Source organism: Sorghum bicolor, chromosome 2, assembly GCF_000003195.3.
Source record: "Sorghum bicolor cultivar BTx623 chromosome 2, Sorghum_bicolor_NCBIv3, whole genome shotgun sequence".
Classification (NCBI taxonomy): Eukaryota; Viridiplantae; Streptophyta; class Magnoliopsida; order Poales; family Poaceae; genus Sorghum; species Sorghum bicolor.
In genome coordinates, this window is record NC_012871.2 from 65,672,480 (window position 1) to 65,694,791 (window position 22,312).

General features: G+C 44.9%; 5 protein-coding genes and 1 long non-coding RNA gene across 11 annotated transcripts; 3 read left to right on the forward strand and 3 right to left on the reverse strand.

Moving 5' to 3' along the window:
* On the forward strand, positions 1,220 to 3,819 carry LOC8062079. Of its 3 annotated transcripts, none has more exons than XM_021454956.1 (5): positions 1,220 to 1,495; positions 1,690 to 1,859; positions 2,833 to 2,908; positions 3,237 to 3,306; positions 3,389 to 3,819. In XM_021454956.1, the coding sequence occupies exons 1-5, from the start codon at positions 1,327 to 1,329 to the stop codon at positions 3,507 to 3,509; spliced, it is 606 nt and encodes a 201-aa protein (XP_021310631.1). In that variant the 5' UTR covers positions 1,220 to 1,326; the 3' UTR covers positions 3,510 to 3,819. The 3 variants fall into 3 exon arrangements, with proteins under 3 accessions (XP_021310631.1, XP_021310629.1, XP_021310630.1); XM_021454954.1 differs by having other exon boundaries at positions 1,221 to 1,495; positions 3,231 to 3,306; XM_021454955.1 differs by having other exon boundaries at positions 1,221 to 1,495; positions 3,234 to 3,306.
* Positions 9,105 to 12,886, forward strand: LOC8062080 (subtilisin-like protease SBT3.6). Its single transcript, XM_002460520.2, has 11 exons — positions 9,105 to 9,525; positions 9,623 to 9,717; positions 9,821 to 9,918; positions 10,057 to 10,212; positions 10,310 to 10,421; positions 10,561 to 11,104; positions 11,194 to 11,291; positions 11,369 to 11,608; positions 11,708 to 11,822; positions 11,915 to 12,119; positions 12,191 to 12,886. Exons 1-11 carry the CDS (start codon positions 9,460 to 9,462, stop codon positions 12,757 to 12,759), a joined length of 2,298 nt encoding a protein of 765 aa, XP_002460565.1. The 5' UTR covers positions 9,105 to 9,459; the 3' UTR covers positions 12,760 to 12,886.
* LOC110432814 lies at positions 11,572 to 12,319 on the reverse strand. Its single transcript, XR_002450079.1, has 2 exons — positions 12,185 to 12,319; positions 11,572 to 12,089 (listed from the first exon to the last, which is right to left on the reverse strand). It is a non-coding gene; the product is annotated as an uncharacterized LOC110432814 (long non-coding RNA).
* LOC8062081 (vegetative cell wall protein gp1) lies at positions 12,938 to 13,700 on the reverse strand. The gene has a single exon (XM_002462668.2). The coding sequence runs from the start codon at positions 13,568 to 13,570 to the stop codon at positions 13,172 to 13,174; it is 399 nt and encodes a 132-aa protein (XP_002462713.1). The 5' UTR covers positions 13,571 to 13,700; the 3' UTR covers positions 12,938 to 13,171.
* LOC110432812 lies at positions 13,825 to 20,636 on the reverse strand. Of its 4 annotated transcripts, none has more exons than XM_021453664.1 (12): positions 20,466 to 20,636; positions 20,296 to 20,375; positions 19,700 to 19,805; positions 16,368 to 16,466; positions 16,198 to 16,263; positions 15,951 to 16,064; positions 15,074 to 15,148; positions 14,866 to 14,968; positions 14,721 to 14,768; positions 14,505 to 14,626; positions 14,202 to 14,404; positions 13,825 to 14,118 (listed from the first exon to the last, which is right to left on the reverse strand). In XM_021453664.1, the coding sequence occupies exons 1-11, from the start codon at positions 20,532 to 20,534 to the stop codon at positions 14,303 to 14,305; spliced, it is 984 nt and encodes a 327-aa protein (XP_021309339.1). In that variant the 5' UTR covers positions 20,535 to 20,636; the 3' UTR covers positions 13,825 to 14,118; positions 14,202 to 14,302. The 4 variants fall into 4 exon arrangements, with proteins under 4 accessions (XP_021309339.1, XP_021309341.1, XP_021309338.1 ...); XM_021453666.1 differs by having other exon boundaries at positions 13,825 to 14,112; positions 14,198 to 14,404; XM_021453663.1 differs by having other exon boundaries at positions 14,198 to 14,404.
* LOC110432813 lies at positions 16,622 to 18,466 on the forward strand. Its single transcript, XM_021453668.1, has 2 exons — positions 16,622 to 17,386; positions 17,506 to 18,466. Exons 1-2 carry the CDS (start codon positions 17,030 to 17,032, stop codon positions 17,518 to 17,520), a joined length of 372 nt encoding a protein of 123 aa, XP_021309343.1. The 5' UTR covers positions 16,622 to 17,029; the 3' UTR covers positions 17,521 to 18,466.

A 22,312-nucleotide genomic window follows, 5' to 3' on the forward strand; every position in this document is an offset into this window, starting at 1 on the left:
GTGGGTCGATCCGCTCCTGCCTCCCATCCATCCGGCGGCGCCCTGGGCTTTGCCGTCGATGTGCAGGCCGACGCCCTCGCCCACGCCCAGCCTCCCCGCCAGCGGGTAGAACGGCACCAGCGCCCGATCTCCTCCATCGTCTGTGTCCGTGGCAGCCGTTGGTAGGAGGTAACGGATAGATCGTTGTCCTCCGCAGCTGTCACCGTCAGACAGACCATCGCGGCAGCAGCCTCGGCGGCAGCCATGACCGCGGCATCGGCGACCGCCGCTGTTGCCACGGCCACCACAACGGCGTGCTCGCTCTGGTCGAGCTCGCGCGCCAACAGCAACGGGGATGGCACCGCGTTACTATTGACCTTGCCCTGCTGCGCCGGCGCCAGTGCGGGCCGCCTGAAGCTCCAGCGCTTCTTCTCCCGGGGCTGCTCGCGGCGGCGCCCGGCAGCGGCGTGGCGTCGCCTTGTTGCTGCTACTGATACGACTGCAGTGCCTTGTCCTTCTTCTTCCTCCCCGCCAAGATGCTCTTGAGCCACCGCTCTGCCTTCCCCATTGCCAGCCAACAACCTTGTTGCTTCCAGATCACCAAATGCAATGCGAACATAACATGGTATACCTAGTAGGACGACACACGCAGCATCCACCGACTCACATGGTTGGCACATAGGCTCTCTAAAGTAGACAACAGCAGCGACAGGTTTAGTTTGCGTTGCATTGCTGACGATCTTGTGCTTTTCAATCAAAAAGATAATGAGTGGTTCATGATCGACTTTTGTCATTAGTTCTGTGATGAGTTAATATATTATGTTATGTAAACGTCGTTGCTTATTAATTAAGTAGGCAAATCATAACATTTTTGTGATGTATAAGTATCTGTCTATCCACTAATCTTCGGAGTAGCGGTTGACCAAAAGCAATATACATGGGATAGATCGAACCATGATATCCATTAGTGCACCGCGGGTTAGAAATTTACTTAAATGGTTTGACCGGTGCTCCATTTAATAATAAATGGACCAGCCGGTTTGATCCAAGGTTGAACCACTCCCATCTTGAGGAGAATGGACTCATGGACGCGATCGGAAGAAGAAATACCGCTTCGACCGGGGTGCTACGTGCAAAAGTAGAACACGAGTGCCTCTAGGGCTCTTTGCCAGCCCTGTGATGCGGATCTATCGGTTCGCTGCGTGTACTAAGCAACAAGGTTACAAGGCGCGAAGTCGCGGTCCCACATGGCAGCCAGCACGGTTTTCTCCCTTCGATAGCTAATTTCGCCGTCACCCGTCAGGCCGACGCGGCGGAAGGAGAGGAGGGAGGGGAAAAGTAAGAGAGATGGTGGAGGCATCGCCGGAGCCCGTCGCCGCGGCGGGCGGAGGTGCCTCTGGTACGGCGGCGCCGCGGAAGGGGAAGTCGTGCAAGGGATGCCTCTACTACTCATCAGTGCTCAAGTCCCGCGGCTACAACCCAATCTGCGTTGGGATCCCCCGCTCCATCCCCCAAGGTCACAAACCCTAACCCGATACACCGGAATCTGCAATCTGTTTGATTGATTGATATTTGCGGCCCAATCCACAAAGTTGTCTGCTTTTGGATGCGAATTTGTTTCTTTGAAAGCTGAAAGAAAAAAAAAATCCGACTTTTACGCTACGCCTGATCCGAAGATCTCATGAGGTTATCGATGATTTGGTGTGTTAGTTCCTAACTACGTGGTGGATGAGCCTAAGGAGGAGGCGACGGCGCAGGGGCATGATCTCAGGCGGTTCAGGTACGGGTGCGCGGGTTACTCCATGTTCGTGGACAACAGGGACGGCCAGGGTGGTGAGAGCGAGGGCAAGACGTTGTTGCCATATTGCAGGGGCCTCGAGGTTGGTTTTCCTCTCCTTTTACAATCGGAGAATCTCTGAACTTAACATATTTTCGTTTTCTTTTTGTCAATGGCCCAATGCAGCTGCCAGCATGTGTATCTTATGTTTCTGTTAAATTTAATTGTACATGTAGTGAGTGATTAGAACATAGCACAGGTCCACGAATTTCTTCAGATTTTGCTGTAGTATAGTATACCAAAATCATGGGCTGACCAATGAGTACCCCTCTGCATCTTTCCCTTCATGCAAGATTATCGATATCGACAAATCAGCAATCCACATATCTGATGTAGGAACAGGATCTATAGTTTAGAAAGATTTATGAGCACTGATTCCCTGATTAACTACACGGACACATGATAATGCTAGTGCATATGCAACCCTACAAGGAGAGACATATTTTGTTACCCTCTTAGCAGGAGGGACATTCCCTTACTGTTGCCCTTGTGTTTGCTATTCCTTGTGAAAGTTTCTTTTTTCTTACCAATGCAACCATTTTATATTGAGCTTTTCATTGAGTGTTGACCTCCTTTTGAGTGTTTTTTCTTTTTTCTGCCTACCACTAGCACCATCATCACCGTATGAAAAAAAAAACAATCTTGATCTAACCCTGTAATTTGATCTCACCTTTTGACTGCCTTATGCACTACAAAGAATCACTGCTTTGATTCCTAATCACCCTGAGAAGATTCATCAGCACATATGACTTCTGTGAATCCTTTGGCTCAATCCCACTGAATACGAATGACTGGTAACCAAAAACAAAGCTGATGCTTTGCTCTCAGATTCTGTTCTTGAGAATGCTGTGCTCTTTGAATGCAATGAATGAACTTTACACCTCCGAATAGTACATGTAACTTTTAGGATTCACTAATAAGGTGTATCGTACATTTTACATTTTCTATCTGTTGAAGCTTCTCATATGATAAGCTTATGTGCACAGTCCTAACAGGAGTGAGAAATGTCCCTGCAGTTATTGGTGGACAGCAGATTGGTTGAGAGAAAACCATCAACAGCTGAACAAGCTCCAGCACATGTTGCAAAGGACGGTATGTGAAGTTTTCTGTTGATGTTATATCTATTGGTTCATCCTCTTCTAATTTCATCCCTGGTGACCCTATGTTAAAGATGGAATTATTTGTTCCTCCTGAGCACATTAGGTTTGACATGGACTATACTTTGAACAAAAGTCAGCTGCAGTATTATATCCAAATATGATATAGTACATAGGATCATTTCTTTTCATTTGATAAATGCAGACAGGAACTGGCTGTATTACTACTATACTATCATGCCATGTTGTTATGATGTTCAGTCAAAATGATCAGTCGTCCTGAACTTATCCTAGTAATGTCTAAATGTTTCTTTTAGCAGCAGCTACCACCCGCTCTCACCAACAAGGACAGCAGAGACCTGCCAACTTGTCAAGGCAGGAATTCTTGGAAAGGAAAGTTACTGTTCATATCTCTTCTTGGTCTGCAGCCCCCCACTTCGATATATTGCCTTGCTGATGTATATGGATGGTGCAGGTTTAAGAGGAGCGCTGGACTGGTCGCTTCAGGTGTCGCAAAGAATCTAAACAAAACAGCCCATTATATCAAGGAAAATATTCAGGACATATTGTACCCTGATCGTCGCCCACCAAAGTAGTAGCCGTGCCTTGCGATCATCTATGCTCAGGTTGAGAGCTGAATGTATGGCTTACTGCTGGAAAACCTTACATAATCTTATAGTCCCTGTAAGAAGCAGCTCCAGTTTCGTCACTGATTAAAAAAATGGAGCCTTTCTGGGATACCAACTTTCTTTGCTTTACTTGCCTAATCTTGTAATTTACGGCTGCATATGTACATGCAAATTACTTGCTGCTTGTTTGAAGCGAAAATCAGATTTCATTTGGTGTATTGATGAATAATGTCCATAAGTCACAGTGCATTTCAAAGTGAAAGAATTTTCATTCTCCTGTTGCTAAACGGAAGGCAATCATATTTGCTCGTTGTCACTTAAGCGACACATTTTTCTTCTAAAATTTCACATTCAGAGTCACATCTCATGTTCAGAGTTGCAAATGGTAATCGCCTTACTGAAAGGTAGGAAATAAATCTTGTTCACTAGGTTCGAAATGAATATAGATTAACCGTTCATTGCTCTAGGACCTGTTTGTTTCTCTCTCACGTTATATAATCCAGCTTATATGCTGAAGATAGGCTACTGGTACCTTACTAGCTTTAGGAACATATGAGCTGGGGTGGGGCTTTTGCATACAAGCTTATAAATTGAGGTGTTTGTCGAACACGATGGATTATAATAAAGTTTAAATAATCAGGAGGGTAATCAATCAGTACATGTGCTCTTACTGATACCGAATACGAGATAAAATAGAACTCAGCCAGGCAGGTATGTTCAGATTACATAGAACTAGATGTTAGTCCACTACTAAATCCATGGGTTCCTTTTAGGAATGTTAAGGTTACATAAAACTAGATATTAGTCCACTCGTTTTTTGAAATAGCTCTTGTTAATTAGTGAACTAGTTAGGGTAGTCACAGTCAAGAAACTATGAAAGGGTTTCCATGCTTATAAGTAGACACTACAAATAGAAACCACATTCTAGTTTTTTCAAAATTAAATTTTGCATAATCAAATGTCTTCTCTCTTATATCTACCAATTACATCTTCCTATGTTTATTCTTGTGTAGAGACAGCTTTCTACATAAAAAACAGTTTTATTTTCTCCATTAACTACAATGTCACATTATCTTTTTGCTTAATTAATAGACAATTAAGGACGAATCCAAGAGACTCTTTATATCCTATATATCTAATCTAATTTATAGGAATAGAGTGGTAAAAAATACTCTTCAATGATATCTTTGAATGGATATTCAACTATAGACATCTTCTATTTTGGATTATTCGCTAGCTAAAGATGGATAGCGAGGATGGATATGAGTGCGTACAAGATATAGAAAAGTTATTGGAAGACACAAAAATATAAAAACATAATTTTTATTCAAATGACTTGCTAAATGATTATCAGAGAGTAAAATTTAGAAAAACTCTTGAAGATGCTCGAATGCTCATAGAAATCATCTAGTTTCTGAGTTGTTGGAAGAGCCCTTATTAGTTGGATGATCTAGAATTAAACTTCACTGCCTTCATTTCCAAAAGATGCAATTGTAAGTCTCGTCAAGTCAAACTATCATAAATTGACTAAATTTATGATAAATATTATCAAGTTTAATAACTCAAAAAGGTATATTACGAAACTTCTCATCATAAAGTTAGCTATGCTTTTTAGTACAATAAGTATTAGTGTAGTTTTATATTTAAACTTAAAATTGTTTTATTTATTGTTTGAAAATGGTACATTTTATAGTAGTTTCTTCATTCTAAGGCCCCGTTTGGTACGGCTTTTCCAGCGGCTTCATGAGCCGTTTGGAGCTGTTTGGAGCCGTTTTGTGCCAAACGGGGTAAAATAAAATGGCTTCACCAATGAAACCCCCTAAAAACATGATTTCATAGAGCTTTAGGGTGTGAAGGAGCCAAAAATAGTGGTTTCTCTCGGCTTCACCTCATTCTACGTGGCGATCTGTGAGAGCACATTTTAAGAAAAAAGTTGTTTTGCCAAACAGTTTATCAAAATGGCTCCAGCTCCACCGACAGAGCTGTTTATGGAGCCGAAGCACCCCAAAACAGTGATGAAGTGAAGGTGTGCCAAAGCCTAATTCTTATATATACACGGTAGCGCTATTCTACACCCTAGCTCTACACCGCAAATCAAAACTGAGTAGAAAAAATACTGAGCATTAGTGGAGAACCTTCAGTTTCATCACGTTCAACACCAGGACCACGAAATACTGAACAATACTGAAATATGAATACTGAACGATACTGAATTTTGCTCTATTCTACACCAAACTGCTATACTGAACAGAATTCAGTATTCGTGTTTCAGTATTGTTCAGTATTTCATGGTCCTGGATATACGACCGGATGATATTAAACGTTGTTCAGTAGTGCTCAGTATTTTTTATCTCAGTTTTGACTTACGGTAGCTAGGGTGTAAAATAGCCTTGCCCTGCTTTGCTCAGTTCTGGCCTGCTGCCCTCGTTGAATGCATTCAGGGTTGAACGGTCGTCTGCGCTGCCAGATCCGCGCACACCCTCCGGTCACTGTACTGCACCCTGACTGAGGCCAGAGCTCTCAATCCTCTCATCTCATCTGTACTGCACCGGATCTGGTCTTGTTTACTCCTATCCTATTGATCATGGCATAAATAAATGCTTAATTAGATATTAGCTCACCTCAAACTACCACCAACACTAGAGGAGATACAGCTGAAACCTGAAACCAGCCACGGCCAGTGCGCCAGTGGGGCGTGTGCTCCCTGTGGTCGTCGACTCGTCGTCGCCGGGGACAACGGCCAACGGGCGGCACCGGACGTCCGACGGTGAACCTGATATAGCCATCACGTCACATCAGGTTTTGTTTAGTTATAAATTTTTTTTACAAAATAGACATTGTAACACTTTTATTTGTTTTTAATAAATATTGTCCAATTATGGATTAACTAAAAATCAAAAGATTCGTCTCACAAATTATAGACAAATTATACAATTAATTATTTTTTATATATATTTTTAATATCAAATGTATGTGTTGTAAGATTGGATATAACAAAAATTTTAGAATTTTTTTGCAAAATTTTATAGAACTAACAGCCCCTCAGTCGCACGATCAGATCCGTGCCCAGTAAATGCTTCACCAACTACTGTCACCCCCACGCTCCTCCCTGCCTCCTCCGGCGTGCCGGGAACGTGGCTCAGCCGGACGTTTTCTGAATTACCATTCCTCGGTCTCAATTTCTCAAACAATGTACAACAGTACTAGTAGAAGTTGAACTTTTAAGATTGATCAAACAGTAATATTTCTAATATGTAATAAATATTATTAGATTAATTGGGAAATACACTTTTTTATAATAAACTTGTTTGAAGATAAATATTAATATTATTTTTATAAACCAAATTGAATATAGTTTGAGAACCATATTAATATTAGTATAGACGATGGAGCAGGGATTCGAGCACGTACATCTACGAACTGGCGAGCTTTGCTGGGTGCTCCTGGCTGGTGTCATGCCACTCTGAAAAGTGTCCATTCATGAGGTATTACTCTGAGCATTGACCTGAAGCACGCCATGCACTGATGCCCCGGTACCCTACCGTATCCGTTGAAAAAAACAAATGTGACGCTGCCACTCTGTACTTGAGGCTGGAAACAGAGAGAGAGGGAAACGCCGCTGCAACTTTTCTCGGATGATTTGTACAAAAGGTGCAAATTATTCGGCCTTTTTGCAGCACAAGTGCACAACACAAGGAAAGCAGCCCCGTCTTGCAAAGAGAGGTGTCCCCCGGACCCTGGTGATCTCCTGCTCTTCTCTAGCGGACGAGGGGACGTGGGGTGGCGGCTCCTGCCCTGCGCCTGCGCCTGCGCCGCACTGCCGGTCGGTCCACGCTCCTGCTGGTTGCTGCCACCGCCACTCATCAGGTGCTCAGGGTGACCCAGGGCTCAGCAAACACGCATGGAATCATGATTGATTCGCGCACGAATCACGACCCGACGCCATCAAAGATGCCTGGGGTTTGAACCAACGTTAAATGGTGGACGAAATCTAGCGACGTGTGCTGCTGTGAGAAAGCATCAAAGCAGGCCCGACCATTATTATCTTTTTCTTTAGTAAAGAAAAAAAAAGGAAGAGGTCATTGCTCAGCGCCTCAGCGTCAAAAGGTGAAAGAGGCGCCCACTGATGCTATTTGTCTTTAAAGTCCACTCCTCAGTCAACTGGTTGTCTCTGTAGTGCGTCTCTGCTTATTTTTTTTTACTTGATCCGATGTTACCAGATCTGTTATTATAGCGAAGATCCAAGAGGTACATTGGAATGTTCCCTTCTTGAGAATGTATCCTGGGTCCAATGTTCTACTACTCTACTGGCTATGTTGTCAAAAAAAAAAGGTCTACTGGTTAATTAGTATTTTAGTGTAATGTCACCTCTTCATCCGGATGACCAGATCCCACTATCCCAGCCCTATGCAAAATAATGCATTATTTATAATATCAAATAAGTGTCATTAGATTCGTTATAAAATATATTTTCATGATACACTTATCTTGTGCATTTTTTCTACGATCCTAGTCAAACTATATTAAGTTTAACTATGGATAGAAGTGTAATTGCATCGGACCAAGGCAGCATGCTAAATGGCTGCACTTATCAATATTCATTTTAAAATTATCAAATGTTTTAGGCCCTGTTTAGTTCTCCACCCAAAAAATTTTCATCCATCTCATCGAATCTTTGGACACATGCATGGAATATTAAATGTAGATAAAAAATAAACTAATTACACAGTTTGGTTGAAAATCGCGAGACGAATCTTTTAAACCTAGTTAGTCCATAATTAGCTGTAAATGCTACAGTAACTCATATGTGCTAATGACAGATTAATTGTGCTTAATAGATTTGCCTTACAGTTTCTAGACGAGATATGTAATTTGTTTTTTTATTAATTTTTTAAAATTCCTTCCGACATCCTTCCGACATAACACTTAAAAAATTTTAATCTCCAATCTAAACAGGACCTTACTTTATTTTTCAAGGACAAAGGCCTTTGTACCGCTTGCTTGTAGGCTGCCGTTTCATCCGAAGCAAAGCTAGAGGAGAAAAGCGGCAAACGAGGAGGCAATGATCACACGTGTGGTCCGACGCTCACGAAGCAACGATCCTATAACCCGTCCATGTGTCGAGAGATTCCATGTGCCTGTCGGGCACATCTCCAAGAAAAGCCCAAAATTAACTTGGAAGCAAAAGCAAGATAAACAAAAGCAACCCAACCCAACCCAACCTCTGTAACAACATTTAGCAAGTGCTTGGTCGGGGTAGGTGCCGGCGAGCCTAACGCAACGTTCGAACCGCAACCTCTCGTGGTACAAGTAGGAAAAAAATATTTCCTTCACCCATCACGAAAAATGCGGAGAAAGCAACGCGAGAAGGGACCGAAACCCTCCACCACGGTCCACGGGCCACGGCACCACCGCCGCCGCCGCCGCACCGGGGAAGCATGGGTGTGCACTCGCCGTTTTGGCAACGAGCACGACGCGTTTGGCCCAACACCACACGTCCACACCGGGGGCGCACGCAGAGAACACAGCCGCGAGCTGCCAGCCAGAGAAGGATGGACGACGAGGACGACACTGGTCAGTCATCTGATCACCTCCATTAATAAAGAAACAGAGAGCACGTCGCTGCGTCAGGACGGGAGAACAAGGAGTAAACAAACCAACCTCCCCGCTGCAACAGTGCGCAGTATTTGAATCCAAATCCAGCCAGCCAGACAGCTGAGAAAGTGAGAGAAAAGCCTCCTTGTTCCTGTAGACTGTAGTGCGAGGAGGAGGCCACTGCCGGTCACACACCAACCTTTCAAACCACTCCACTCCGGTTCCCTCTTCCCACCTGCGCCAGCTTCTTCGTCTTGCTCTGAGCTGCCGGCGACCTGCTAGCTACCTCGCTCGCGCGTGGTGCCTGGCGGCGGCGGCGGCCATGGCTGCCCTGCTCGGCTTCTTCTTGCTGCTGGTGCTTCAGCTCGGCCCCTCTTCTTGCAGCAATGTGAGTGAGCCTGAACGGAGTCCTGGACTCCTGGTGGTTCAGCTTCCCGATCCACGAGTGGTTCTTCCCTTGAATGATGCGGCTCCGTTTCGTGCAGGTGTACATTGTGTACATGGGGGAGGGGAATCCCGAGCTGCACCCGGAGCTGGTCCGGGACTCGCACCACGGCATGCTCGCCGCCCTTCTCGGCAGGTGAGGCCACCACTCCACTCGTCAACCCTGTCGATTGACTAGTAAAGTATCCACGATGCCCGTGCCCCTAACGAGTAACGAGTCACGGTGTCGAGCTCTGCAGCGAGCAGGCGGCCAAGGACGCCATCCTTTACAGCTACAGGCACGGCTTCTCCGGGTTCGCCGCCGTGCTCACGGACAGCCAGGCGGCGCGGCTCGCCGGTGAGCTCACACTTTTACTAGACTCGTGTCTCGTTCTGCTCAGACCTTTCGCTTCCATGTGTATTTGAGTGTGATGTTGACAAAACCCCTGCTGCTCTCCTGTGTGTTCTGGCTCAAATTTCAACTGTGGTATCGAAGATTCACCTGGGGTTGTGCGAGTGGTGCGGAATCGTGTTCTTGACCTGCACACCACCAGGAGCTGGGACTTCATGCGAGTGAACCCGTCGCACTCGGTTGGAATCCTCTCAGAGAGTAGATTCGGTGAGGATTCCATTATTGGTGTGCTAGACACTGGTGAGGCCACTTCCCTTCATTTTTTTTTATTAAACTGGGATTAGCACTGACATTTCATCTCGAAGACTGAGGTATCCTGGTGGCTCGCACTTTGCAGGAATATGGCCAGAGTCGGCCAGTTTTAGAGACGACGGCATCGGCGAGGTTCCACGGCGGTGGAAAGGGCAATGCGTCGCCGGAGACAGGTTCAATGCTTCCAACTGCAACAGGTTGGCCCTGCACTTGGGTTTCTTTCACCTTACTGTTTTGCCCGCAAAAGATTTTTTTTTATCACTGTCGTCTTAAATAAGAAGGGAGAATTCTAGTGGTGGTTGTCCTGGTAGTGACTTCAAATTCATGATAGGATAGGAAAATAATAGGCGCGAAATGGTACATCAAAGGATACGAAGCCGAGTACGGGAAGATGAACACCACCGATATCTATGAGTTCATGTCTGCGAGAGACGCTGTTGGGCATGGCACGCACACAGCCTCCACAGCTGCTGGTGCTCTGGTAGCCGATGCAAACTTCAGGGGCCTTGCCAGCGGTGTTGCAAGGGGAGGAGCACCCAGGGCAAGGATCGCGGTTTACAAAGTGTGCTGGGCCACCGGAGATTGCACTTCTGCAGATATCCTTGCAGCTTTTGACGATGCCATACATGACGGCGTCGATGTGCTTTCGGTGTCCCTAGGCCAAGCACCGCCACTCCCTGCGTATGTTGATGATGTACTGTCCATTGGATCCTTCCATGCTGTTGCGAGAGGGATTGTTGTGGTCTGCTCTGCAGGAAATTCTGGGCCTTATTCAGAGACGGTCATCAACTCGGCGCCATGGATTGTGACCGTTGCTGCTGGCACCATTGATAGGACTTTCCTCGCAAAGATCACCCTTGGCAACAATAGCACCTATGTGGTAAGAGTTTCATTCATCTGAAGCTCTGGGTTGTAATGCAGGCTCATATGCAAATATTTGTGTTCACATTCTGATGTCTGATGGTGCAGGGTCAAACACTGTACACTGGAAAGCATCCTGGAAAAAGCATACGCATAGTCTATGCTGAAGACATTGCATCTAATAATGCAGACGATACAGATGCAAGGTAAACTTTGTCATCCTCAATCTCTTCTGATCATCAAACCTTTAGTTCGACTTCCATATTGGCTGATGTCTTTGCAGAAGCTGCACTGCAGGATCTCTGAATTCTACTCTAGTGAAAGGAAATGTGGTGCTTTGCTTCCAGACAAGGGCACAGAGATCAGCTTCAGTGGCAGTGGAGACTGTCAAGAAAGCTCGAGGCGTTGGAGTTATCTTCGCCCAGTTCTTAACTAAGGACATTGCATCTTCTTTCGACATTCCCAGTGTTCAAGTAGACTATCAAGTTGGAACAGCTATACTTGCATACACTACTAGCATGAGGTATGCAAACAGTGCCGCACATGTTTCAACAGTTACAACAATCTAGCAATATGCTGTTGGTATCAGCAACTTCCAATAATTTCTATTTTTCATACACAGAAACCCAACAGTTCAGTCTGGCTCAGCAAAAACAATTCTTGGAGAACTGATAGGCCCAGAAGTTGCGTATTTCTCATCTCGGGGTCCAAGTTCTCTGTCCCCCTCTGTCCTGAAGGTAAAAAATCTCCTCCAGTTCAACAGTTGATCAAACTTCTACATTACTGCCTTTCCTACTTGGCTGAAAAAACCCTGCACCTTCTTCTGCAGCCAGACATCGCTGCTCCAGGTGTCAACATTTTGGCCGCATGGACTCCTGCTGCTGCCATATCATCAGCCATTGGATCTGTGAACTTCAAGATTGATTCAGGAACCTCGATGTCCTGCCCACACATTTCAGGAGTTGTTGCTCTCCTCAAATCAATGCATCCTAATTGGAGTCCTGCTGCAGTAAAATCAGCACTTGTCACAACAGGTAATGTGTCATCTGCTTCTCTAAGCAAAGAAAATTTGACTTTTGAGCCTAACAAGTCAACACACTTGCAGCTAATGTCCAAGACACATATGGGTTTGAGATTGTATCCGAGGCGGCACCCTACAATCAGGCAAACCCATTCGATTACGGAGGTGGTCATGTGGATCCAAACAGGGCTGCACACCCCGGTCTTGTGTATGAGATGGGGACATCTGACTATGTGCGCTTCCTTTGCTCCATGGGCTACAACACCTCAGCCATCAGCTCCATGACTCAACAGCATGAGACCTGTCAGCACACACCAAAGACGCAGCTGAACCTGAACCTGCCATCCATCACAATTCCCGAACTGAGGGGCAGGCTTACCGTGTCAAGAACAGTCACCAACGTCGGCTCAGCCTCGTCAAAGTACAGAGCTCGTGTGGAAGCTCCTCCAGGGGTGGACGTCACCGTGAGCCCTTCTCTCCTGACCTTCAACTCGACCATGAGAAGTTTGACGTTCAAGGTGACGTTCCAGGCCAAACTGAAGGTGCAAGGGAGATACAACTTCGGCAGCCTGACATGGGAGGATGGCGTGCACACGGTGAGGATCCCTCTGGTGGTTCGGACGATGGTCAGTAAGTTCTATGTCAATTCATGAGCTAGTGTGTGTTTGTGTGTATTACCTTTCACTCACCACCGGGTGATGGTGAGTGAGCAGACAGGATGTAACCTGCTAATTTGTCCCGATTCTAATGGCATTGGTGATTGGTTGGGGTTCTTGACTAGAATTCTATTGCTGATTAAGATGAATGAACAAATTGCTAACCTTCTCACAGAGAAATTGAATCTTCCATTTGTTTGTGATAAATCATAACTTTCTCTTGTTACACAACAATGAGGGTAAACTGACAAAGCATCCCAATCTAGCACATGCCTACCACAGCAGGCACAATGATATTGTAGTGTCTCAGTGTAAAGAATTGGCAGCAGCGTATGTGAATCTGGTGAGACAGCCAGCGATCTAACTCAGTTGGGAACAGACGAGGGTCATTACACATAAGAGACGCGCTTCAGGACTTGGCGCCGTCGCTGGGCTTGGTATCGGCGGAGTCGTCCTTGGCGCCGGAGCCTGAGGAGGCGGCCGCGTGGGCGGCGAGCGCCTTGTCGTACGCGTCGAGCTCGTCGAAATATATGTCCCAGACGCAGCGCACGCAGCCGCTGCCGCAGCAGTCGCCCGGGAGAGGCTTCTCGGGCGGCAGCGGCAGCGGCGTTGGCGCGGGCGCGGGCACGGGCACGGGCGCGGGCGCGGCATCGGGCTTCGCGGCGCCGCCGTCGCTAGGGGTGGCCGAGGCCATGGGCGCCTCGGGCGGGAGGCAGTGGCGGCGGCGGCGGAGGAGGAGAGGGCGCGTCGGTCCGGGGAGGAGAGGCAGCAGGATCGGCGCCGGGACACGGACGACGGCGCCCAGCATACAGCCAGCCTCGCGCTCGTGGAAAGGGGGAAGGGACGCCGAGGCGGCTGCGTGATTGGGACGCAATTTGGAAGGGTCAGACTCCAACTGCCACAAGCCAGCGCAGAGGAACAAATTGGCAAACCACACATCGTGCTCGGTTGGTTGGCTGGTTCGTCTAGGCTCGCTCGTTGGGTCAGTCTCCTTCTACGTGTAGCGGATCAACATGTGCCAGACATACGAAGGGAGAGCCACCAAGAGTCTACAGTCTACACTTTTCCTTTTAAAGATATCAGGATTTTTACTTCTCCATATGTAGTTCTGTATGTATAGCCGTAGCAGACTACAGTCTTCAGTCGGACAAAAGCAGAAAATCTTATTATCCCAACAGCTAAACCAGCCAGGCCTTCGGGATGAAAGCTAGCTTCAGAAACGTAAAATGGACAATCACGCGATGACGCGAATAAGCAAGGGCGATTTGCTGTAATGTGCGCTTCTCCTGGCTTATCTCTTCTCTCCATTCCCTGTGCTCTTTGTGTGATCAGGTCCAGCATCAGGCATATCTGAAACTGAAAAGATGAAAGCTGTTTAACGCGCGGAGAATAGAGTCCAAAGCTTGTGGGTTCTCTGCCAAATGGGGAGACGTACCTACTCCTAGTTCTCTGCCAAACAACTTCAATAAAATTAAGCCATTGCTCCATCAGACTACGGCAAACAGGAAAACATGTATAGTGTAAACAGGATCAGCAGATTTTATATTGTTGGTCCCTGGAGCACTTTGACGACTTCCTCTGCTCTAGCCTGTATCTCTTTTAGATACTCAACCAGTATGCGTTGTTGGTACGAACCACCTTCCTGTATAACAGAAAGAGAATGGAGGGACGTACGTCAGTGTGAGAAGATGCTCACGACGAGGCCCTGCTCCCTGTAGAATCCAGATGTTTGTGGGTCTCACCGTACGAATCAAGACTCTCTCAATTCTCTTGTTAATAACGGCATAAAGATCATCTGGTGAAACGTCTCCTTTTCCTACTGTAAGCCCGTCAAGCAACACCGTGTTCCACTCATTCTCGGGCGCTGCATTGCATAATCTCCATTGATCAGATATGATGACTAGTAGATGCAAAAAGAGACCCCAAGAAAAAAAGAATCTGTGCGTGGAAATACAGACCCTGTATTACACATTCGAGGAACTTTTCGGGAACTACGACTTGCCCCCCTGAAAAATGGAAGGTGCTCATGAACAAAATGAAAGCGTAGTCCTGTTTCAACATCTCAGGTCGACAGCATAAAAGCAATGCATGAAGGAAGATTACCTTTGTATGCATAGCTACGTTTTTGGAGAGATTTGGAAGCATATAACTGCAACACTTTTTGTAGCATAGCTTGAAGCCCTGGCTTATCTCCATCTTGTTTAGCCTAAACACATGTAAACATGTACTAGTCAAATAAAAATAAAATTTAATGTAAGTTGGAACAAAAATAAACAACTTGTTAGCATAAAAGGCAGAAACTAACACTTACTTGCCTCAACTGAGCACTAACTTCTGACAGAAATCCCTCATCAAGCTGTCCTTCTTGTTCTCGGCGTGTTAATTCCTGGGAATGTCAGGATGGCATGAAGGAGATTGGTATTTCTAGGTACACAATGTGACACAGAAAATTACATATAATCAACCGAATCTCTGAAGCCCAAAACAAATGTTGGTTGCAAACTACAGACAACTGCAACAATAGGCACACGTAAATCATAATTTGAAAGAAATTGCTGAAGATATTTGCCCAGGCGATTACATTTTCACCACAAATTTGTTAAATACTGTAGATACTGTAGATGCCAATGTAAGAAAGTTCAGTTTTTAGGCAGTGCATGTTGGTCCCTGGGATCCCTGCACAGGTAAGCAGCTAGCTTACCAGCACACCCACACACTCACTTTGGCTAGAGTTAGAAGGAGATGAGCATAGCTCACACAGACACTGCCGAGCTAAGGTATGGCTCTGAACTCTGAATGTGGCAACTGAACTAACTTTTTCCATTGCATTGAGGTAGTGTATATACAGCTACATGTACCTCTACCAGGTACACTAAGGTATGGCTGAGTACAGCCCCAACTACTCCTAGTACTAGCAGTACAATGCTTAGTTGCTTAGATCAGCCCACTACCAAGACATGGCTGATGTATTAGCTACCAACTAATATACTAGAGGTGGCCTATTGCCATACTGCTACAGCAGCAGAGACTGGACAGCTATGCTGACCAGCCTAAACTCCTAATCTGCAGCAAAGAGAGAATTGGGGAGCAGCAGACTATGTCTTACAGTGCAAATGCAAAGACCATGCCAAATATGCAAGTAAAGGATGTAAAAAGCATAGAACGATAGGATAGAGGTGTGACCATACTTTCTCCATCAATTTGAGAGTGTCTGGACCTCTTGGTGGCCACTGCACATCTCCCTCATGCATCACAGGACTAATGATTGCCTTCAGCACATCTGTTGACTGATCAATCTTTTGCTGCATAAGGGTAAAATTAGCAAATGGAACAATATCAGTAATCAATAATCACAAAATAAAAACAAAGTTTTCCTTGCTTATGAGGACATAGGCGGAGGTACTATACTTATGCATGATGGAACATGGTTCTTACATTAGTCTTGTGAACAAGCCGGTCAACAATGTTCATGACATTTTCTGCCAGCTCTTCATAATCTTTCTGAGAACACAAAACAGAGAAGCCAATCACAAAGTTAAATTAACAGAGGTAGAAGATAATAACATCCATAGGAAGCAAAACTGTCTACATATGTGAAACCATGCTTTATCATCATCTGATTTGCAGAGGTCAATTCTAGCTGCTAGCCGAACCCAGAAACCAGCGTCGAATGACAGAACATTTTCAACCACTATTTGATCAAGCTGTTTACAAGAAAGAAATGTGTATTAGTAATTTAATCACTTGAACTCATTATGTCAAAATAAACAATAAAACAAGCAAAGGATTCTCCCAGTTGGTTGAACAAAGAATAAGGCCTTCATTTTTTTTTTAAAAAAAAAAAAAGCCAAGACACCTTTAGACACACCCAAATACTGCACAAGCATGTAGAACAGGATAGAAAGAATTGAGAAGACTAAAATAAATAAGTCAAACCGCCAACTAACACTAAACTCAGAGCAGCTGATGAAACTTAGGTCCAGAGATAGATTTGCATATGCCAACCAGTTCATAGTTCGGCTCTGCAAATGGTAAAACAAGAGAGCAGCACGGCTTCTTGGCCAGTGGAGGGCTTCAAGTCATCCCAATTAGCGCCCACCAACGGCTACTATTGCATGGAGCCGCTTACATCAGAAGCAGCTTCTCATAGTTATGTTTGACTTCTACAGTGTCTCATGCTTTGGGGACGTGGCAGCGGTGCTTTGGCGTGCAGTCCGAGCTGGTGGAGACGTGGAGCACACACGGAGTTCAAAGCTAACGGCCCCATATGCGCACGAGTGGAGGTCCTGCTCCTACAGGCCGTGCCGATGGAGTCAAATCTGATCCTCTGCGGGCCTCGTTGACCTGTGCCAAGGGCATGGCGGCAGATCAGGCTGTTGTGCCCATCCCTCGCCACCAAGGGAGGGATGTGCTCCAACTTCCAAGGGATAGAGCCTGCCATGTCAATCCTCATGTATCGGTTGGTGGAATTATGCTTGGAGGCCCTGGCCTCACCGGTACACCGAATGGCACTGGTGAGGCATGGCAGCGGATGCCTGTCAGCAGTCAGCTCCATAACAAGAAGGGACAGTTCACAGAGAAAACAGAGGCAGGTGACACCGTAAGGTGTTGTTGGAACTTCCAGGTCATATACCTTTTTGTCCACTCAAGTTAATTTAGTTAGTGAACTCTAAACTTGATTAAACTTGCCTCGAGTGGAGTATAGGATGTTAATGTCTCACTCTGAGTATATTAACACTACAGGTTCTTCAGGTGTGAGTTATGGAATTTCAGAACAGGCCCTGATCTGACTGTGCTTTGATTTTAGTGATTTGAGCAGGTTAGTGCCAACATATAGTTCCTCTTACACTTATAGCACACGGTCCATTGATATTTTGCATGAACCTCATTTTTTTTACCCATCACTGTAATAGTGGCAAAGGGTGAAACAAAATATGGTGTTACTAATTATTTTGTTTGCTTCCAGAGTTGCAACACAAGATATGGATCATTTCATCACTTACTTTGGATTGTTTGAAGTAGTAGAATAGAATGGAATGAACGAAGGGCAGATGATGAATGTTGAATAAGATCATATTGTTTAAGACTGCTTCCTTTTGTTATTTTGTTGCAAGATTTAAGTTTGAGAGCACAAAAGCACCAGCAGGATTGCTTTTTTTAATAAATTCATCTAGCATTTTAGAGCTATCCTATGAATGCGCCAGACTAAGTGGTACTTTCTATTATTTCTATCCTATTGCTGATTTGCTATGTTATGCCCAGGTCTGCTGGCCAGGTGTATGATGACTTGATGACGCTGAAGCTAAGACAATTATTGTTTTCCTTGTTGGGAGCCTGTTGAAGACTTATCAATGTAACTAAACTGTCAGTTCATTGCTTATGAAAATGCTACAATGAGATATCTAACTACTGATATTGGAGTTGTCATATCAAGTCAGGAATATCTCAGTGCAAACACTCTTGTCACCGCCATTTTGATCTTCCTATTCTAGAGGCTCGGATATTTTATGGCAGCCTAATAATAGCTTACATACACCCTATACATCAAATAAGATGGAACCTCTATGTCACAGATATATCACCATGGATATACAGTTTGCGAATCAAAGTTAGGTCAGACACATTGCTGTTCCTATGCAACAGGAAGCAAGTTGCAGCTACCATTAGGTTATTTTCAAGAATTAGAAGAAACTGATCCAATGAATTCCTAGTAAGAAACAAAATAGTACAAACCTTATATTAGTATATGAGCCATGATGCAGAAACAAGTACAGTTATACAAGAGAAAACACAATAAAAGTAACAGACTCAATTTAGTTATGGCCTATTGTTTTAGAACTCCCATGTGTGTATGACTTTATCAGCTCCTTGTTTTGGTACCTTCTTTGGTGTGCTCATTGGTCAACTTATTGCCAGTGTCATGTCAAATGTTTTCATAACAGATGTGCAAGCAGCAATCGAGAAGCAATTTAACATCTCCATGGAAAATACCAAGATCACATATTTCCATCAAAATTTCATCATCAGATTTACTTCACCTCAAATTCAAGATTTGTCCTTTCTTTTTAGGATTCAAGATCAGATGTACATCTGGGTCAGCTTAGTTATAGATTTATAATATAGGTCTGAAATTCAGTTACTACTTACCACTATGGTTTCCAATTTTCTTCTCTTGCTTGTTTTTTGATAATGTCATTATGATTTCATAGCTTATGAGATCAACATCCACATTGCAATGAAATGGGTTGGTTATCTATTTCTAGAAGGGGATAACTGTGTGGGAAACTCTACCTTTTATTATTTGTGTTTGAGAGGATTTGGGATTGTGGGTGAAAATCAGTTTGTTAGATATAACAGATGTTGATTGTTCTCTCTCTTGGGGGGGGGGGGGGGGATGGATATCCTTTTCTTCATGTACATGGTTATGTGATATGCATGTACTGGGAAGATAAATCATACCTCATTATCATTTGTTCAGATGCATAAATATGCTTTATGTCTTAGACAGGCAGTTTGCCGTGTTCCCAGCCATGTTGGTGTTTTGAGCCAGGTAGCAGCTCATCAACATTGTATTGCAAATTGAAATTCATGAGTTGAGCTTTTCAGTTTCTGTGCCCATTTTTTCCTAAGTTGCCTTTCTATCTATATTGCTCTTTACATTCTTATGCAGCTGCTCCTTTAAAAAAAATCTCATGCAGCTGTTACTGTAGAACACCATAACGAATGAAGTGCTCTACACTGAACATGGGCGTGTGCAAATCACCAGTTTTGAACAAGCAACACAGGAAACAAGCTCTAAGACTGGTGGTTTTCAAACTGAAGGAGATCTAAGTGTGAAGTCTGAATCAAAATGTAGGACAGTAACCACAGTTCAAAAAGGATAATGTGAACTAAATACTAGCCAGAGTGAAGACAGAAATCACATGTTCATGGTTACCTCTCTAGGATTTGCATTCCTCAGCATATCAATCAGCCTATCCACTTCTACGGTCTTTTTGAGGGATTCTTCAGGAGGTTTATCAGCTGCGCATAATAAAGTCGTCCTGCTTATCGAAATCATAAGTCCTTAATTAAGAATATTATTTACCGACTTTCATGTCAAAGTTCAAGATAGAAAGATAGATCCTGCTGACCAAAGAGTAGTTTGAACATTAATCACAAATTTGCGTCAGCAGCTCAGCAAAGTTATCATATCGAAACTTTCAAACAATAGCCATGCTAGTACTTAATTGGTTCAAATTCCAGGGTCACATTTAAATGTTGAGCAACCACAAGACACAATGGCAGTTCTACTGCAATGTTCAGTCTGTGCACATTGTTCAGTTTTAAAAGTTCCCCGATTCATTAAATTTCTTAATCCCCGGCACAGCTATGCGACAGCATGGCTAAGGAGTGTATTGGATAAATACACTGTTAACCAATCAGACCAAATCGCACAATTGAGTAGTACTTCTTAATCCAAGAGCACCCAGCCACCCACCAAGTGCGCGGTAAATTTAACTAGAAAGTGGAAAGCGAGGATAGAACACGAACCGTCTCCGCCGTTCCGCATGGAATGCGCTCCGCCCGGCGGACTGCACCGGGATCCCCCAACACCACCGACGGGGCAAACTCTGGTTAATTAACACAAAAGCGGATGATTAGAGCACACTTGGAGTTCGTTGGAGAAAACAAATTGGGTTGAACAGGGTGAAGAGTGTAACCGCGATGGGAGATGGGGACGAAGACAGTGGCCGGAGCGACGTGGATGCGGCGGCGGCGGCCGTCACCATCGCTAGCCGTAGACGGATGCAGGGGTGGAGGTGCGCGCGGTATGCTCCACCCCACACCTGTGGAACTGGTAGATAGAGCTGTGAGCCTGTGACTTGGGATGGGTTGATCCCGGATCTGAGGTCCTAGTGGAATCATATCATCTCGGCCTGTTTGCAGTCATGCAGTTGGGTCAGTTTGTTCTAGCCTGGGCCTGGCCACCGCGGACTTCAAGCACGGATGGGATGGGCCAGCCCCGTTCGTTTCTCCCGGGCTCGACTGGTGCTGCGCTCTATTGGGCCAATTTTCTCCCCCATCATGAGGCAGTTGCTCTTTGGCCCACTTCTAGTTCAAGCAAGCAAACAAACATCACCCCTCCTCTTAAAACAAACAAACAAACAAACATATACATCCCTAGAGAGTCAAAGAAACAAGACTCTATGAACCTCAAGAACCAGTTGCCCAGGTCATGTTGGGCTAGAAGAGCCACCCTCAACCAGGATTCCAAACAGGCCTACTTGTGTCTCACGAGTGAAGAGTGTGCTTCGGTCTTTTGGCGATGAGACAGGGACCTGACGTTTGGTCGACGAACGGGTAGAGGAAAACTTTTGTCATCATTGAAAACACAACCTATCTAAATATCGCTCTTAGGATTTACATAACTACCATAAGAGAAGTTTTACCAAAATATTTGCCATTTTCTAGGCAATGTTTTTCTAAATGTTAGACGGTAAACAGTTAATCACCTACCATTTATCAATTATTCGAGCTTAGCAGTCCATTAAACAAGCTAAACAGATAATTAAATAGGCTAAACGGATAATTAAACAGAAATGGTGTACCACTGTGTAGCGGTTACGGAGCGTCTAAACAGTCTAAACGGTCATTTAGGTGAACAGTATTTTTAGCCATCTGGCTAACTATACCCACTTGCACCCTTAGAGTCGAGTCCCTTGCCCCCTCGATTACTCTGCACGCCTTGAGGTGGAACCTCCTATCGGGGCGTTTGTGATACTTCCTCTTTTGTGAGCATCTCGCACACAACGTGCATTGTGGTGGTAAACTACACGGTCGTGGCGATAGCGTGGTAGGGCGTAGCTATGGGGTCTAAAATGCATAGCGTTGATACAATTTTCTTGTTTTTTTCACCCTGTATCGATCCGACGGATGCTATCCGGTGAACATGCCAAAATCACCTATGTTGTCTCATGGCCAGAAGCATCATAATATAGTTTTTGTATTGAGCTTTATAATACACTTATATTGCATGATTAACATGAAATCGTCATGTTTTTTAACACTACTTTAGTAATATTTTTTTCAGGGAATGAAAACTATTTTTTTACAATAAATCAGTATAAATAACAGTATAAACTAAATTTCAGCAAAGTCGTAAGTACCGTGCAAAGTCGTGACAGATTATTGAGAAAAAAAAATGGATACCGACAAGAAATACACCACCAGAGTACATTGGCTGGTGTTGGCAGTGTTGCATCTGCCTGTGTGCTAGCCTTGTACTGCCCGTGTGCCTGGCTTATCCGTACTGTACTCCAGCACTGTGGCAAGCCTGCAAGCAAGTCTGCGTCAGTGCTCTGGCTCACTGCCGGGGCAACGCCATGCACACGCGGCATGGTGCAGTGGGAGTTGTACAGTCGAGTGGTTGCAGGCAGCACGGCTGACCATACGGCACAGGAACTTGCATGTTGTCGACTGTACTACCCCACTACCCCAAGCCATGGCCGCGTGCGAGGCGCGCGGAGCATGCAGCTCATGGCGTTGAGGTAGTGGTGGTGCGCGGACG